Source organism: Cricetulus griseus (genome assembly GCF_003668045.3).
Source record: "Cricetulus griseus strain 17A/GY chromosome 1 unlocalized genomic scaffold, alternate assembly CriGri-PICRH-1.0 chr1_0, whole genome shotgun sequence".
NCBI lineage: Eukaryota > Metazoa > Chordata > Mammalia > Rodentia > Cricetidae > Cricetulus > Cricetulus griseus.
This window is the reverse complement of record NW_023276806.1, coordinates 118,264,279-118,282,776: the sequence shown is the minus strand read 5'-3', so window position 1 is coordinate 118,282,776 and position 18,498 is coordinate 118,264,279. Positions and strand designations below refer to the sequence as shown.

Here is an 18,498-nt window from a genome sequence, read left to right as displayed (position 1 = left end):
TGTAGCTATCAGATTTATGATTGAATCCCACTTTATATTCAGTCAGTGTGCTAGATACACCGAAAGTTCCAGAGTGAAGTCACACTTCAACTTTAACTCAGATGGTGCACATCTTATCCCTGTGGGTACATACAAGTGTGTGCATTTGTGCCATGCAATCATATCTTGGCTCACTCCTCTTAGGAGCAGATGGTGCATAAAATGCAGCTTTTGTTGGCTCTGTTAATTGGATGGAAATGGTAAATGGTAATATACTCTGCTGTGTTTAGTGTATATAGATAGCACACTGTTTCTCTTTGATCTATACTGAAGGGCTGGCTTGTAGTAGTTTGAAGCCTGGCTACCATCAGAATTCAGGATTTGTTTCTTTCAGCAATGAAACTCCACTTTCTCTGAGACATTAATGTCATACATATATTTGACTTGATACTGGAGTAGATAGTAATATTATAAACTTTGTATAGATTTCAAGCAAATGTATTTTAAATAATAATAATAATAATAATTGCAAAATGAAAAAACTCAACTATATATTTAAATTAATTTTGTTTTAAATTATTTTTAAGTAAACATGCAAAGCAGTGTATTATACCACATCATGTTTATACAATTATGCCACTCAATTTTATTCTCCTTCTTACCTTCCACATTGCCCTATCCTACCCTTTGTCCTACTTTTAGTCCTCTCCTCCCCTATAATCTGTCCTTCTATGTTTATTCCATCACACACTCTACCCCTGGCCACCTATCATCTGTCCCTTCTCCCTTTCTGTTTCCTTTCTACTTTCATGGCACAAACAAATTTAAGTTCTGATTATGAACATGAAAGCAAATGTGGTAATTGTCTTTGTGGTTCTGGTTTATCTCACTTACTATAAATGACCCCTAGTTCTATACACTTTTCTAAAAATGGCTTGATTTCCTCTTTCTTGGGATGGACAAAAATTTTTGTATATATATACCACATATTCTGTATTCATTCTTCTGCTAAGGGACATCTAGGCTGGTTCTATGTCTTGGTTATTGTGACTAGTACAGCAATAATTATGGATGTGTGGCATGTTGACCTCACCCTTCCATTTTTTACAGAGTGGTGGGGCTGTGTTATATGGCAGTTCTAATTCCAGAGTTTTGAGGATCCTCCTTTATGACTTCTACAAGGGCTATACAAGTTTGCCTTCTCACCAGCAATGCATGAGATTTCCTCTTTCCCTATGTCCTCTCTACTATATTTAGTGACAACCACATGACTTAGATGAAATAGAAGTTCAATGTGCATTTCCTTGGTGGCTAAGCATGTTGAACACTTTTTCAAATATTTATGCCATTTGTTTTCCTTCTTTTGAGAACTAATAAACTATTATGCTCATTGATCTATTTACCAATGGATATGTTCGTTTTTTAATTTGCATATATTTATATATTGTAGCTATTAATTCACTCTGTGATGTGTGGATGGCAAAGAAAGTTTTCTGCTCTTTAAGCTGTCTCTTCATTCTGGTGGTTGTTTCTTTTGCTGTGGAGAAGTATTTTTAGTTCCTTGTAATCTAATTTATAAATTATTGGGATTTTTTCTATTGGTACTGGAGCCCACTGAAGAAATTTCTTTCTTATGCCTCTATTTCAAAGTGTTTTAGTCATTGTTTTCTCATAGCAGTTCCAATCTTCATGTGTCTCATTAAGATCTTTGGTCCATTTTGGATTGATTTATATACAGGTGGATATCCAATTTTCAAAGCATTGGTCGAAGGGGCCCTCCCCAACTCCTGTAACCTTGGTGCTGGTTGGTACAGACAGCTGTGACCTGGGAGCTCACTTGCCAATCTGTCCAGCAGAAATGGTGAACTCCAGTCCAGTGAGAGACCCTATCTCAAATACATGTTGGAGAAGCTCTTGGGAGAGACACCAACATCAATCTCTAGTCTCCACATGTACCCATATGAGTGACTGCATCCACATACTTGCACATACTGCACACACACACACACACACACACACACACACACACACACACACACAGAGAGAGAGAGAGAGAGAGAGAGAGAGAGAGAAAGTGAGAGAGAGAATACATTCTAAATCTCCAGATTCCAGATATTTATATGGTTTCTGAAGATACTTTCAATTAGGAAAGCAAAAGAATGAATGAATTTCCTAAGAAGAGTAGATCCCCCAAAAGATAGTTAGGAAGGAATCTATTATGTTCATCACAGTAAGCAGAAAACTTCTAATGGTAATAGAGGGGGGAAAATAATCCAACTAACAACAAATCAAACAATAATTGGTAGCATCTCTAATAATAAATTTAAATGCAAATGGCTTCAACTAAAAAAAGAAGATGCAGAACGGTTGACTGTATTAAGCTCAAACTCTCTGTTTTTCCGCCAAGAAATATGCCTGCTGTACAACAGTTTCCTCCAAGATTGAAACATTCCATCCAACAGGGAAGCTACTTAAGCAAGAAGGTAAACAACCCAAAATAGCTTCAGGAAGTCCCTGAAATGGACCAGATTCACTAGGCCCCTCCCTGCCAAAGTAAGCAATAAAAACTGAGAGTCCCTCTCAGAGGAGTGGAGCTGAACTTTGGAAAAGACTGTACCCAGAAGAAGCTGCCTAAAAGAGGTTTAGCCACACTCACTTGGAAAGGACAGTCTCTAATCTGTTGAGCTTCCAGCAGGCTGTGCATTGTGCTCCTGGTTTCTTAGCTTTTATGAGCTGTCACCATGTTGAGGTGGGTTTTGATGATGCAGCTGTGTTTGACTCATTCCTGCTCCTGTATAAACCCTTACCCATATACCTGCATGTAACCCCAATAAAACTCATGGTTCACAAAGTTTGACTTTGGTGGCCTCTGTACTTTGGTCTGTCATGTTCTCCTTAGCTGGGATGAGTAGATGTGTGTGTAGTATCTCCCCAGGAAAAGTTTTGTCACATAACACCACCTTACTGGCATAGACACAGGCTAAGAATCTAAGGATAGAATTCAATTTATGAAAAAATGAAAGCAGGAACAAGTTTGCATAGCTATTCTGAGATGAGCTCTGATAAAAATAGACTTCAAACTAACTTTAATCAAATAGATAAAGGTCACTACATATTAATAAGAGAACAATTCAGCAAGAAAATATAATAATTATAAATATGTATGCACCAAGCATTGCAGCTCCCAGTGTCATAAAACAAACACTAGTAGGAATTTAAAACTTACTTAAGTCCTGAAACAGTGACACTATTTGACTTTAGTATACTGATCATATCTTTAGATAGGTTAGCCAAACTAAAGATGGACAGAGAATCTTCACAGTTAAACTATAATGTGAGTTGAATGAAATTAACAGAAAATTCCATTCGGCAGATATGGAATAAAAATTCTGAGTAGCCCATAGAACTTCTCCAAAATAGGTCACAGTCTATGCCACAAAGTAATTCTTAACAAATACAAAATAACTAAATAAATCATGCCCTACCATATCACAGTTGAATAAAACTAGAGACCAATAGCAAGAGAAACTATCAGTAGATAGTACACAAATATTTGGAGACAATAACAGTACGCTGTGACTTTTTGAAGGAAACCATAGGATGATGGAAGGATATACAGGAACCACCGCCTGTTCTCTCTAGTGCTCTCTCTCTCTCTCTCTCTCTCTCTCTCTTTCTCTCTCTCTCTCTCTCTCTCTCTCTCTCTCTCTCTCTCTCTGTGTGTGTGTGTGTGTGTGTGTATGGTATACATGAATATATGTGTCCACATCTGTGTGTGTTTATGTGCACGAAGGCTGAGAGTCAGCATCAGTGTTTTCCTCAATCACTGGCCACCTTATGGCTTTTCACAAGGGCTTTTACTGAACCTTATCAGTCAAGCTGGGTGGAGTTTGTGACCAAACCTCACAGATAAGTGTCCTTCAGTTTTTTATGTGGATGCTGGGGCACTATTTTCAGATTTACCTTTACTAAAAAGTAAATGCCCGGAGAGCACCTAAAAAACTGTAAGATGGCTCGTTAATATTAGCTATATGAGGAGTTCTGCTGCAGACTTTCACTTACAACAAGATAATTGTTTAATTTTCTTGTCTTGAAAATGATTTTCAGCAACCAACTCTATAATTGTGGTTCAGTATGCAAAGATGATTCCATTATCAGTATGTGGCCCACCCCCAAGTACCCCCTCTTCATACATACATTTGAAAGCATATGGACCAATGAACATCATACTAACCATGGCTGCCTTTAGTGGAGTGCTTGTCTAGTCCAAATATCAGGTTAGTAGTTTACCATTATTATAAATGTCCCTTAATTTACTCCCTAACCCCATTGCTGTCCTCATTTCACTGACAAAGATCTCAGGTTTTTCAAAGTTAGAGCCACCAAAGTACATATGCTGTCACATGGTGCAAACACACAGAAACTCACATTTCTTTAGTGTGAAAGACACCCAGTTCCAAGCTCCTGCCCCCATCAGTCATTCCATGAGAGCTCAAGAATTTACCATCACATCCACAGCCATCCAAACTGATCTGAAAGCCTTCCTGACAGCCGCATTCGTAGCCTCCTGAATAGTTGATGCAGAGCTGGGCACAGCAGGCATCTCCACTCTCACATTCATCAAAGTCTGAAGGGCAAAGGACATTTGTGTTACTCCAGGAAACAGAATTCAACGAAATTGCAGAAGCTCTGAGAGGCCTCGTTTCTAAATTAAAACTGATTAACCATTTCCCACTTCTCAGGCCACATAGTACAGAAATTGAAGAAACTATCACACAAAAATAATGACACCTACTTTTAGTTTAAGTTTCCTGCAAGCTGCTTGCATATCTGTTATTTAATTGAAAAGATGTAAATAGTTTTTAAATGCACTTATAAGCATAGGGAAAAAAATCTTTGCTATTTTTTTTCCAGTTTGAGAAGCAATCTGATTGAATAAACAGAACTTGAGGGAAAAAGAGACAGAATTGAAAATGACAATCCAAAGAATTCCATGAAAGTGGTGTTTGATAGCAGCAGAAAACACAGCCCCAGACTTCACAGTGTGCCGCCTCTTGGAGACCTTAGATCAAAGAGTCTTCCCAAGTAAACATTCCCCTGGCATTCCACTAGGGAGAGGAGTGGGAATAGTATGTCTGTGGGAAGGAGGCACCCTTATTTCTCATATTCTGTATTAAGGTCTGGAGTATTCCAGAGTATTCGCTTAAATATGCTGATGACACATTGCTCGGGTGAGCAAGGTCTGCAGGGTTTTGTTAGGCTGTGAAATCATTCCCCTGGAATGTTCTGTCAGGTGAGCAGTTGTTTATATACCACTGTCATTCTAGAATCCTACATTCTCGAATGCTGTTCTTAAGACACAGCTGGCCTGGGAAAATCAGAAAGCTTCTCAGTTGTCAATGAAACCATTCAGCCCAACAGCAATCTACTTGGCCTGAGTTTTAAAGGGTCATTTGAAGTGTAAGAGTGGAAGGGGGCAGTGGGCACTCACTGCTTCCCTCCACTCCAGGCAAACCAGGATTACATGATGAAGGTGTTTGTTGCCTTTCTGCCCTTGGCTCAATTCTAGCCTCTGTGTGTTGAGCTGTTAGGCTGCATGGCTGTCACTGCTGAGCTTACAGAATCTTATTGCTCCAGGACTACAAGAGCGACCACAGGTACAAAGAGGTCAGAGTCTCAATTAACCTTGGGAGAGTCAGTAGACTCAAGGAAATGAAGACAAGAGACAGGAAGGAAAGGAAATGCAATCAGTCAGTCAAGGTGAGGGGTCACCATAAACTATCTAAATGAAGGTCATCTGGGCACAATGCATTCTTTCTCCTGCAAAATGTCACAAGGAACCCCACTCAGAAGATGACAGATATTAGTTTCTGTCATATTAAGCCTTTCTCTGCCCTTTAGATTAAACAAGGTGAGCACAAATGATTTTTAAAAAGATTTTTATTTCATTTAAAAGTTGTCTTTGTGTTTTTTTAATATTTAGATATTTTTCTTTTCTTTTTGATTTAAAAAGAGCCTTCTTACTCATAAATCCTCCAAACATACAGCTTTCAGCTAGCAAGGGGCTAGCTTCATCATATAATCTAAAAATATGTCACTTGTTCTGATTGTTATTACGTGTTAATGTTATATTATTTTGAAACTTTCATTCCTCCAGGGCATTTTTTTTTTTTTTTACCTTGGACACTGACTGAAGTTCAAAAGTTCAACAGAAACTTAGCTTTTCTATGGCAGAAGACATGTGTGTGTCTGGGGGGGGTACATACATGTCATGTGTGTGCATGGGGGTACACAGGCAAGCCCTGTGGGGGGGGCACACATGCGTTAAGAGATCATGCAGGGAATGCACATCCATGTCATATGGAAGAGTGCACACATATCATTGGTCAAGTCATATGAGGTGATATACATGCATGGCATGTGGGGTGGTGTACATGCATGTTGTGTGTGTAGGGGGTATACATAGATCATGGGTCCTCCTCAATGCTCTCTCTGCTGTATGTTTTGAGAAAGGGTCTCCTAGTAGGTAGATCAGCTGGTCATCAATCCAAAGTTATTCTCACTGAGTTCTGGGATTACAGGCCGAGTCTTTTGTGTGGGTGTTGGGGATCTGAACTGAGGTTTTCACACTTACAGAGCAAGGACTTCACAAACTTAGCCCTTATTCAAGTCTTTTCTGGCAAACACTGCCACTTCAGCCTTTATATCAGCTACTTTCTTCATTTCTTTTCATATCCTTGGTGAAATTGTTGCTTGTCTGTGTTCCTCTTTTGATCTTACCTTACGGTTTCTGGCTACTGTGCAGAATGCAACATAACTACAGAGATGTAACTCACCACTCACCTGAACAGGAAAATCTAGCCCCCAAACTGGAAGACTGATGGTACTGAAGTGAAACTTCTTAATCACTCAGCTCTGAAACAAGTCAGAGTAAAATATTCCATCCTCTATGCATAGTTACTGAAGAAAATTTACAAATACTTCCGAGTATCCCAGTTTGGTTAACTTGGAATGCCTCACCACGATGAGATAACTGTGTTTCAAAAAACTGTCCCTCCAATGATACTTCACTCCTTTTTCTAGGTTCAGGACTAGGCTTCTGCACCTTGGCAAGGCTGACCAATGACATGCTCGTTGAACTGTTTGCATCTTTTCTTGTACATTTCCATATTTAGAAAATACCTGATAGTAACATATGATAGAACCCATGGGTGGCTTTACAAAGCAACAGATAGCCAGAAGGGTAACCTCATGGTCTAAGTAAGTCATTGCTTTTGCCCTAGTAAATATCTGGTCTTCAGAAATAAGAATTTTTATTATTGAAAAAGTGAAGCATAATGGACCATAAGCAGTGTAACATTGCTGACTACTGAAATCTCACAAATACACAAATTTCTGCATTCTGACCCTAGCAGATGCTGTACTTTTTCTAGCTGTAAATAAGAAGTTGCCTGAATTGTACTTTTTCAGAGACTAAAGACAAAAATATAAGAATAGCACATTAATAAAAATATAAAGAAAGGATATAAGTTTTCAGTTTTGTTTACTTATTCATAAATTTGTTTAGTATTCATATTTGTTTAGTATTCATAAAAAAAGAATGAAGATGGAAAAAGAAAGGAAAGAAGGAAGGAGGGACAGAGGGAGGAAGAGACCCACTAATTTTCTTTATAAATTTAAATATTAATGAAGAAAATGTGGCATAGTTTTCACTGCAAGGGAAAACAATCAGTTCTGATATGTTGGGCACCACAGACTCACAGCAGTGTAGAAGGCACTGCTGGGACAAGAAACATATGCAATGGCTTTGTTTAGGTTTAAATAGTTTTGTGAGACTAGAATACTGTAAATTCCATGATATCATTCTATTGATGTCTTTGCTATGTATCAGTGGCCAGAGACACAGTTTATTGCAGCTCCCTTCAGGCTGAGGGTTGTGGTTCATACTGTAGCAATGTGTATTAATATGAAAATGCTAAACGAGTCCAGAAAAACTTTGAACGAAGATGGCATTTACCAAACATTACCTATGCATGTTTTCTCATCTGCATCAAGCTGATGTCCATGGTTACAGGAACAATGGGGTCCACCAATTGCAGGTTCACAGTGATGAGAACAACCACCATTGTTCTCTTCACAGATATTTACAATTTCTAATTCAATTCCTTTCCAAAACAAGCAAAAGAGGTTTATTAGCATAACAATAGAGAAAATGGAATATATGTTAACAATGGACATGCTTTCTCTTTTGAGAGGATGACATGCTCTTTTGGGAATATATCACATTTTACACATAAAAAGTAAAATTCTAAGGCATATCTTGAATACTATTTATGCCCATACTGTACTGAACTACTAAGTGATAAGAAGTACTGATAAATTAGGTTAAATAGGAACATAAGAAAAACAACGATGGGTCAATCAGTGGCTACTAATACTTTAAAAGGCACTTCCTTTAGGAAATACAGTGTGTGTGTGTGTGTGTGTGTGTGTGTGTGTTTAAAACTAATGATTGTTCTTTTCAGTGCCTGTAGGTTCATCAAACTATCAAACTACTATTAAAAGTAACTTGGGGTTAAAGAAAAATTAAACCAATGCACTGGCTGATCAAACGAAAGTTGCATTACGCGAGAGTGCTTTGATGCATCTAAAACTCACTTATCACATTAGCATACTATTATTTTGGAAACATGTCACCATCCCTGGCATATGCTAGTAATTTGGGCATATTGGTGAGCATCAGGCTTAGCATATGAATGTTGACTGGCCTGAACATGGAGCCTCTGATTTTCTAAATGAAGACACACGAAGTAATAGAAGGCTTGACTCAGGGATTAAAGTATAAAATTTCAATGTTCTGGCCTCTGTTTACTTTATCATTTCCATTACTCTTTGTATGGGCAGCCACTCTGTTCTCATTGACTGTACACGTATTGGCTTGTTTCCTTATCCTTTGGAAGAAGAGTATGAAAAAGATCAGGGCAAATGTACCTGAGATTGTGACACTTCTGGTGAGCATGTTTCATCCTTGACACTGTGGAGAACCTGTTGTCTCAAGACTGTGCCTCCTGTGGCGGCACACAGCCACCTGTATTCCCCCAACCAGCACTGCGGTCCCTGTCACTTTGACCCCACTGTGCCTTCTTCATTTTGCCTTAGCAACTGTCAGCAACTATTCAAAAACATATTCCCAAAGACTGGTAAAATAAAGGGATATTACGCTAATCAACTTACTGTTGAAAGAGGGACTCTCTCTGGGCTGAAGACTGGGAAAACCAGAATGCATAAAGGACTGAAGGGCAAAGTGGTTTTTAGGCATATGCCAACATAGAACCCTGGACACAGACCTCTGAGCTGCTTCTCAGGTTTGCCACTGTCAGCCATGGAATGAGGTATTTAAACCATGGTTGGTATCTTCTAATCCATCAGGACAGTCCCCACTGGTTTCCAGGAAAACTTAAGTAGATTCCTGTGGAATCACCCTTTAGTAATATGTAGAACTCTGCTGCTATCAGTAGCCAGGTCTCCCGTGACACTGTGATTCTACCCACACAGATTTATTGCATTTAGGTGAAATTCAGACAAACACTTATCTAAAATTTTTAATGCTAAAGTTCCAGTTCAATGAAATTATTATGTGTTCAAGACCCAGCTATACCATTCCTAGGCATATACTCAAAGAATGCTCCATCATACCACAAGGACACTTGTTCAACTATGTACATAGCAGTTTTATTTGTAATAGTCAAAACCTGGAAACAACCTGGATATCCTTCAACCAAGGAATGGTTAAAGAAAATGTGGTACATTTACTTGATGGAGTATTAGTCATCTGTTAAAAACAATGACATCAGAAAACTTGAAGGCAAATGGGTGGAACTAGAAAAACTCATCCTGAGTGAGGTAACTCAGATTGAGAAAGACAAACTTGGTATGTACTCACTCATAAATGGATATTAGCTGTAAAATAATTGATAACTATGCTACTACAATCTACAGACTGAGAGAGGCTAGGTAACAAGGAAGTAAGTTAATAAGAGGACACCCAGATCTCCCTGGGAAGGAGAACTTGAAGAGATTTCATGAGTGGACTGAGGACAGGTGGGGATGGGAAGATGAGCAGTTTGAGGGGTGGAGGGAGAGAGTACTGAAAGATGGTACTCTTAAAAGGGGGACATTTTGGGGTCAGGGAAAACCCTGGTGCAAGGGAATCTCCCAGGAATCTACAAGAATGAGCTCAGCTAAGACTCCTAGCAGTAATGGATAAGTAGCTTGAACTAGCCATCTCCTGCGACCAGATTGGTGGCCAGCTCAACTGTCATCGGAGAGATTTTATTTAGCAACTGTTGGAGACGGATGCAGACCCAAAGCCAAACATTAGGTGGAGTTCAGGGAATCTTGCAGAAGAGAAGGAGAAAGAATTGTAGGAGCCTGAGGGGTCAAGGACATCACAAGAAAACTCACAGAATCAATTAGCCTGGGCTCACAGGGACTCACAGAGACTGAACCAAGAACCAGGGAGCCTGCATGGGACAGCCACTTTCTTCTCCAGCAACTGTCATGTTGGTCCCTGGTCCCTGTTCCTTCCACCTGCTCTTTAGGTTGTCCTTATCTCTCCTGGATATTTGATATTGTTCTATTTTGACTCTGGTCCCCAGTCTAAGTTTTCCTTTTATTTCTCCAGCTGCCCTCTCTTTCCCTAGGAACTCATTATTGTTCACAGCTTACACATCACTTCCCCAACCTTGACCTTTACTAATATATAGATTATTGATTTTTTTTCTATTTGGAAAATAGGTAGGAACTTCTGACTTGCATTTCCACATGGGTCTCCAAACTTCACACAACAAAGACGTAACTGGTGACTTTTGAATTCATTCCCTAACTCTCTGTAATTTTCCCTTAGATTCCATACTTTGATAAAATTCATTAGTGCTCTCTTGATTAGTGAGGCTTGAGACCATGAACTACTCTTGATCTTCTTTTCCTTACATACTGAGCAAAACTTGGATAGTATACCAAACCTGTCATTGCCATCTCCAGTGTACTCCCTGACATCAACACACCATCATGGCTTATCTGAGGACTCTAACTTTGCTTTCACATATACTCACTATGTGTTACCTATAGAACTGCCACTCTGTGTGTGTGTGTGTGTGTGTGTGTGTGTGTGTGTGTGTGTGTGTGTATCTGTCTGTCTGTGTACAGGTGTGCATGTGTAGGCATGTGTAAAGGCCAGAGGTTGACCTTGGATGTTGTTTTTAGTTGTCCTCTGTATCATGTGCTGAAACAGGCTCTCTCATTCAATCTCAAGCCACCAATTTTACAAGACACATGGGCCAGTGAGGCCCAGGGAGCTTCCTGTCTCTGTCCAGCACTGGAATTACAGATGTGCACAACCACATCAGGCTTTTTACTTGGTTTCTGGATATTTAAACTTTTTCCTTGGTTTCTGGGTCTGTGTGTTTTCATGGCAAGCACTTTACTCCCTGAGCCACTCTGCAGCCATGCCATGATTTTAAAATAAAAAGGACACTACACAGGTCTTTCCAAGATTGTGTCCCTTCACATTGCATCTGAGGGGTCTGAGGGCTGCCTGACATGACTCTTTGCTCTCTTTGTCTCAGAATTTCATTCTATACCTACTTGTTCACTCTTTCTAGTCCAGACTGGCTTCTTAGCTGATCCCCTAACCAGGCACCTCAGTTTCCCCTAGAGCCCTACCTCTTACTATTGTGCTTTCCTTCATCTTGATCTTCTCCGCAGTATAAAATTTCAGTTTCCTTTCCCTTAGCTAGACAGTTTTAGGTTTTAATTTTTCCTCCAGATTTAGGGTGTGTGTGTGTGTGTGTGTGTGTGTGTGTGTGTGTGTGTGTGTGAGTGTGTGTGTGTGTGTTATGAAGAGAGACAGATAGCTATTGATCTATAGATATGAGATCCATTTCTCAACATTAGACTCATTTGCAGTTCCTACCTTTCTTTGACATGCAGCCTGAAGGTAATATTATACAATGGTTTTAGTGCACATTCATAGTTTTTATTACAATCTATCATGTAAGAACATGTGTGTATCCTCCACTTTGGTGCTATGTCAGTGTTTCAATTATGTTAGAGTTTGGAGCATTTCATAGTTTACAATTTTTCAGTTACCAACAGGTAGCCTGCATCATCACTGTGGGACATGACCCTCAGATGTCTTTGATGACTCTTTTGTTTTTATCTCTTCTGTATGAATTTGTGACCATCTACATCTTCAGTTCCAGGGGCCCAACTCTTTCCTCTACTTCCTTGAGTACTGAATACACACATGGTATTCATACAGATGTTCAGCTAAACACTCATACAGCAAAGTAAACAAATCTGAAAAGTTAAATGAATCAGTGGCTCTAGACATAGGCAAAGCTCTGGTTCATTCTGGAACCCCTTCAGAGACAAGTAAATACTGGCCTCTATTCCTGAATGTGAGCTCCAATTCACCAGTGGCCTTACAAACCTCACTTCCTTCTCTGCCACCAGCTTTATATGTTCATCACTGCCAGTCTCCTGTGGGCAGTAACAGTTTGGATTCCCATTTTTAGGTCATTGGAAGATATAAGAAATTCTTTAACACTCTTCAACTTGTAAGGGAAATCACAAGGAAGAATTAATTCATTTGATGAGTTCTGCGTAATTTTCCCATTATTGCTAGGTACCTGTGGTGCCACAGGAATATGGCTCTGTGTCTGCTGGTAGTTTCTAAAGTCATATATATATATATATATATATATATATATATATATATAATATTATAATAATCTCATTAATCATATAGGATGAAAATGTTTTGAGCTGTGTAATGGTGCACTCTTATAATAGAAGCACTGGGGAGGCAGAACCAAGAGGACTGACAAGCTGGGATACACAGCAAGTTTGAGGCTAGCCTTGGCTATAATGTTGGCTATAATGTCTCAGTAAAATAAGACAAACAACCTCAGATCTACAATTGGCCACTAGAAGTCAGCTGATGTTTTGGGTTCTTGACCTGGATGATTTACAATGAGTTACTTTCATAGTATATAAAAATCACACAGGTGCCACAGATATGACTCAGTGGTAAAGGGGTGTCAGCCAGGCATAACCACCTGAGTTTTTTCTTAAGGGCCACATATCAGAAGGAAAAATCAGACTCCTGAAAGTCATACTCAGATCTCTACACAATTGTTGTGTCTGGTGTGCTCACACACCCACACACACACACACACACACACACACACACACACACACACACACTCACACATACACAGCACACATGTACACACATTCACATAACATAATTATACTTAAACAGACTCTGTTTCTTCTCAGGGTGACAAATTCATCATTTGTTTAATAGATACAATACATAAAGTATACATGTATCTAATAACACGATGTTGAGAATTCTTTTGATGAAAGTTTCATCTAATGGTGAAATGTGTGGAACTTTCCAATTGGAAACACAAGACAGTGAGGATGAATTCACAGCACGCTGTGAGGACTGGGTGGTTATATTATGCAATATTACAAAAATTTCTCTAAAGAAATTAAATAGCCATAAAGCCTTTTCTTGGACAAAGGTGAAACAAGTGTCCTACAATTCACTCATTACATACAGGTGCTATATTTATGATTAAATATCATCACGTTCTAAAAGGACTTCCTCTGCCTATGGGTTTGGAGACACCTTAGAACATAAATTTTCACTGAGAAAGCTTTGTGTGTCAGTAGTAAATATTGAGGTCTGGGGATGACTTTAGAGAGAACTTAGTTAAATATTCCCATCAGGAAAGTAAATGTGAAGTCGCACGTCCACCTAATACAGTCAACTCTAAGGCAAATTGCTTTCCTGAGTAAATTCTAAAGAAAGTCATAAACCACTATTAATAATGTTCTCTTGCTTCATGATGCCTCAGAATTTGCTGGTCAGTTTATAAGACTCATTTGCACATTTTAAAATATGCTTAGCCCCTAAAACTCTAGCTATATTTAAAAATCAAATATTAATTTAAAAAATCTATCGACATTTTCTCCTCCTGAAAGGGGATTCCTGTATGCATTCATAAAGGGCTCAAACTCAGAAGTTGTTTCTTAATTAGGAGTCAGTTTCCCTCCCATCTTAGTTACTTTGATCTTTAAAAGGCAAGCATCACTGTGAAGAAGCTGCACTATAAATGCTGTAGGAATGCATTGGTAGACTTGAACAATACACCAACAATCAAGAAACAGAATTCTATGTGGAGGAGAGTGAATTTCCTGACTTTTAATGGTGTCTTCCTGGAGAAGCCCAGGAAGAATGTGAACATGTTCACTTTTCTATTATTCTCTGTGTGTTCTTTGTCTCACACGAATAAAAATAATGCAGTACATGGAAATAGCCAGTGAGGGTGAAGGGCTTATTTACGCAGAATTGAAAGTCCGTCCAAGTCCCAGCCCTAAGACTTAGTGATGTTTGTTATGAGTATTTTGACATTAGCAGTGAGTGTGAAGGAGTGCAAAGAGCATCTCTGAGAAAAAGATTCCACCCAGAATGCAGTTGCTGTCACTCATGTAAATAAGGCCATTGAGCACAAAATTATAGGATGCCATTAGAAGTAGAGGAATTGGAAGCACAAATTTGATACTGAGACAGAGCAAAGATGGAGACACGGAACTAATTAGGTCAAGGTAGGAGAAAAGAAGGGAAAAGAGCATTTCAGAAACAATGAAAGTAATTGTCATAGTTTGATTTTTATTGCTGTGATAAACATCACAGCCAAAAACAATCCAGGAAAGACAGCTTGTTTTGGCTTACATATCCCAATTAACCACAGTCCATCATGGAGTAAAGCTAACGCAGGAATTCAAGCAGGGAAGGAACCTGGAGGCAGGAACTGAAGCAGAGGCCATGGAAAAACACTGCTCACTGGCTTACCCTCCATGGCTAGCTCAGCCTGCTTCAAGATCTGTGGCTGGACCCTTCTACATCAACCATTAATCAAGAAAATGCCCCCAGCTTTGCCTACAGGCTAATCAGATAAAGTCCCTTTCTCAGTTGAAGTTCCCTCTCCCCAGATTCCATTGTGTCAAACTGATCAAAGTATCCAACACAGTAACCAATTGATGAATTTTATCTGGAAACATGGAAGAAGAGAATTGAAAGAGTCCATGGACACAAAGATGGAGACCTGTTAGCACTGGTTGATGAGAAAATATGAGGTGAGAGAGAGGGACTGTCTATTTTTGCTAACAAAACTTTTGTTATGAACATTCTAGTGGATGTGAGCTCCCCCCGCCCAGCACTTCTAACATAGTAAATGTTGGTAATGTTAATTTAGAAGACAGTAATGATGATGATTCAGACAAGAAGGGGATTATTATGAGAGCCACCTCGTGATTGATATATCTTAAGAGATAACAACACCCAAACACAGAAAAAGAAATGGCTTTGGCAGCAATAGGACAAAACTCTTTTGTACTGATAGGGGTTAGCATTTCTCCTTTTAATTCTATGGAAGATTTTGAAGAACATGTTAGCTGGCATGGTAGTTCATATCTAGTGTTTTTGATGCTGTAAAAATCAAGAAAGATAATAAAATTGGGGAGAGATGATGAACAAATTTGGAAGAGAAAGTTAAATTTGCTGCTGTTTGGAAAAGGAAGATGGAGATTGAAGTGGGGAGGGTAGAGGTGGGTTGGAATCAGACAACTCAGAGCTTAGGAAAGTAGACAGTGTGCTTGTTCATAGGAAAGGGATTGGATAAGGAGTGTCTAAAATAGCAACTATAACTGAAGACTCCACAGCCTAGCATTGTAAATTCATCCATAATGATGGATGTATTAAGCCAGGTAATTGAGCTGGGGAATTAGGTACAGCTGGGAGACACAGTGCTTGGCTGGGAAGTGAGAGGAGCAGGTTCAGTGGTGAGCATGTAAAATAGGATGAACCATTTGAAGAGGTGTGATGAATGTCAAGGAAAAAAGACGTTAGTACAGAAGGCAGACATTGTGTTGGGCATGTATCTACAGCCTTCATCTGTCCTTTCCTCTTAAGTTTTGTTCACTCACGCTATTTCCTTTTCTTTGGGCATTACGGTGGACTCTTTAGTGTTCAGCCAAGGTGATACAAGAAGACAGAACTTCACAAAGTACCTGAGGCATGAATCCAAGATTTTCAATCAGAAGACCTGAAAGTTCATCCTCACTGACTAGTAGCCTGTGAACCATTATGCAGACTTTTTTTTCTTCTTTCCTCAACAATAGAATGAAGCAGGTTACACTTGTCAGTCCCCATGCTCACTATGTTCCACCAGGCAACATGCTCGCAAACTTGTTCTTAGCCAAGATATTCAGTGTTGTTCTTTCAGTTATTATTCTTGCTTGATCCTTAATACCCTCATTGACTTCCAAGGCTGCCATGGTTTCTACTTACTGTAACAATGTTTTCCATCAGCTCCTAGCTCAAAGCCAGGGTGGCAGGCACAAGTAAAGGACCCCTCTGAATTCACACAGCGATGAGCGCAGGGGACAAGCTCTTCAGCACACTCATTTATGTCTGTAGGGATAGATGTACAGCACCTGTCTTATCATTTCCAATTAAAACTTATTCGTAAATAATAAAAGTGAATAAACTGCCACCTTCCACTTAACATCTGGTTTTCAACAGAATAGTAAATATCACAGACTCCATCCACTTAGTGAGAAGGGATTTGTGCGAAAGTCAGCTCCTATGGCTATGCATTCTGTGTTGGTTTGGTTCTCACTAGTGTTTCCTCAGGTCTACTAGAACCAACTGCTGCTAATTGAGAAAAAAAAAAATTGAAGGCAACTACAAATAATGGTTCTAATCTATTCCTCAAAAGCACAAACAGAAGCCATTGTAGTCTGATGTTATGAATATATTTTTGAAGATATCCCCATTCTCTGGCTTTTTGTTTACTTTTGATAATACATGTTAATTACAATATTTCTCCCCACTCTCCCCTCCCTTCAAAACCTCCCATATATCTTTCCACACTCTTCTTCAAATTCATGGCCTCTTTCTTCATCAATTTTTATTGTATGCATACATGAATTTGTATATACACGTATATCCCCAAATAGGACCTGTTGCAACTCCCTATTTTAAAGCAGAAAATGCAGCAATGGGCAACTCAGATGTGAGGCCTTTCTCATAGCAACCCACACTTGGTCAATATACATATTCATCACTGTTATGACTATGATCAGACATGCCATATGATGCTGGTATCCTTTATCTCTCCTGCAAGTGATGGTCCCTTTGATTCAGTGTGACTTCGGTTTTGTGGCCCAGGCAACCTCTTCCTTTTAGCTGAAGAGGTTCTGTCATACCTTTTCTGACTGGTACATCTTTTCCCTTCACATCTGCCTGCCATTCTCCATTCTCATTTACTAGTAGAGCACTCAAATATGCAGTAGTGTTGGGAGGAGATTTCTAGGATTAATGTATCAGACATTAAAATAGAACTTGAAAAGTGAAATTTATCTGTTTTTCTATTTATCCTGCTAGTCAGTTTTCAAAAAAAAATAATACTTACGATTCCCTACTTCCCTTTTGTCAGTTACCAAGCTAGGCTTGTGGTAAGAAATGAGAAACAGAGATTCAGGCAATGGCTCAGCAGTTAAGAGTACCATCTGCTCTTCTAGATGAACCAGGTTCAATTCCCATCTCCCATATGCAGCTCACATCCTCTATAACTCAAGTTCTAGGGAATATGATGCCCTTTACTGACCTTGTGGTTATTTCATGCACATAGTACACAAACATACATGAAGGCAAAACACACACACACACACACACACACACACACACACACACACACACACATATATATATATATATATATATATATATATATATATATATATATTACTAAAGCAACAATTAAAAAGGAATGGAAGCCAATGTAGTATATCTTTGCCAGAATAATATGCTTAAAATCCATAAAAACTTTTTTCTTTTTATTTCGCCTTATTTATTTTGTATGAATGTGTGCACATGTGCATGCAGGGCTTGTGTCAAAGTACACAAGTGGTGGTCAGAGGGCCATTAGTGGCAGTTGGTTCTATTCTACTACATGAGTCCTAATTTGAACACAGGTTGTCTGGCTTGGCATCAAGTGCCCATACCAACTAAGCCATTTCACCAGCCCCCATTACCCCTCAAATTTCCACACTGATTTTTGTGTCTAGTTTGTATTCAATTTCTCAAAATGTTTATCAGTCCTGTAAGTCAAGGAACATTGTGTTGTTTTCATAATTAATCCAAATAAACTGTTTCTCATTTCAGGAAAATGTCGTTATAAAAATGAAGGATTCTGTGGTTTCTCAGAAGTTATTAAAAACAAAGACTATCCCGCAGGAATTCCTTCATCCTCCATTGGTGCCAGTCATGAAATAATTTGGCCCTTTCATCTTTGAACTGAAGTGTGTCTGCTTTGCTATTTTGGGAAACAGAAATGTGTAACCTTGTGTTTACAGGGTTTCTTTCTCTTCTCATTTTAA

At 39.0% G+C, this 18,498-nt stretch overlaps 1 protein-coding gene across 2 annotated transcripts in view; it reads right to left on the bottom strand.

Annotated features, from left to right (window-relative positions):
- Window positions 1-18,498, bottom strand: part of LOC100765263 (EGF-like and EMI domain-containing protein 1) — a 555,097-nt gene that overhangs the window by 11,603 nt on the left and 524,996 nt on the right. Inside the window, exons 8-9 of one of the 2 annotated variants that reach the window (XM_035451664.1) lie at window positions 16,406-16,528; window positions 8,007-8,144 (exon numbers count right to left, since the gene is read on the bottom strand). In XM_035451664.1, the coding sequence (XP_035307555.1) occupies window positions 8,007-8,144; window positions 16,406-16,528 (261 nt within the window). Of the gene's footprint in view, window positions 1-4,483; window positions 4,607-8,006; window positions 8,145-16,405; window positions 16,529-18,498 lie in introns of both variants that reach the window. The other variant, XM_035451665.1, reaches the window with a different exon arrangement.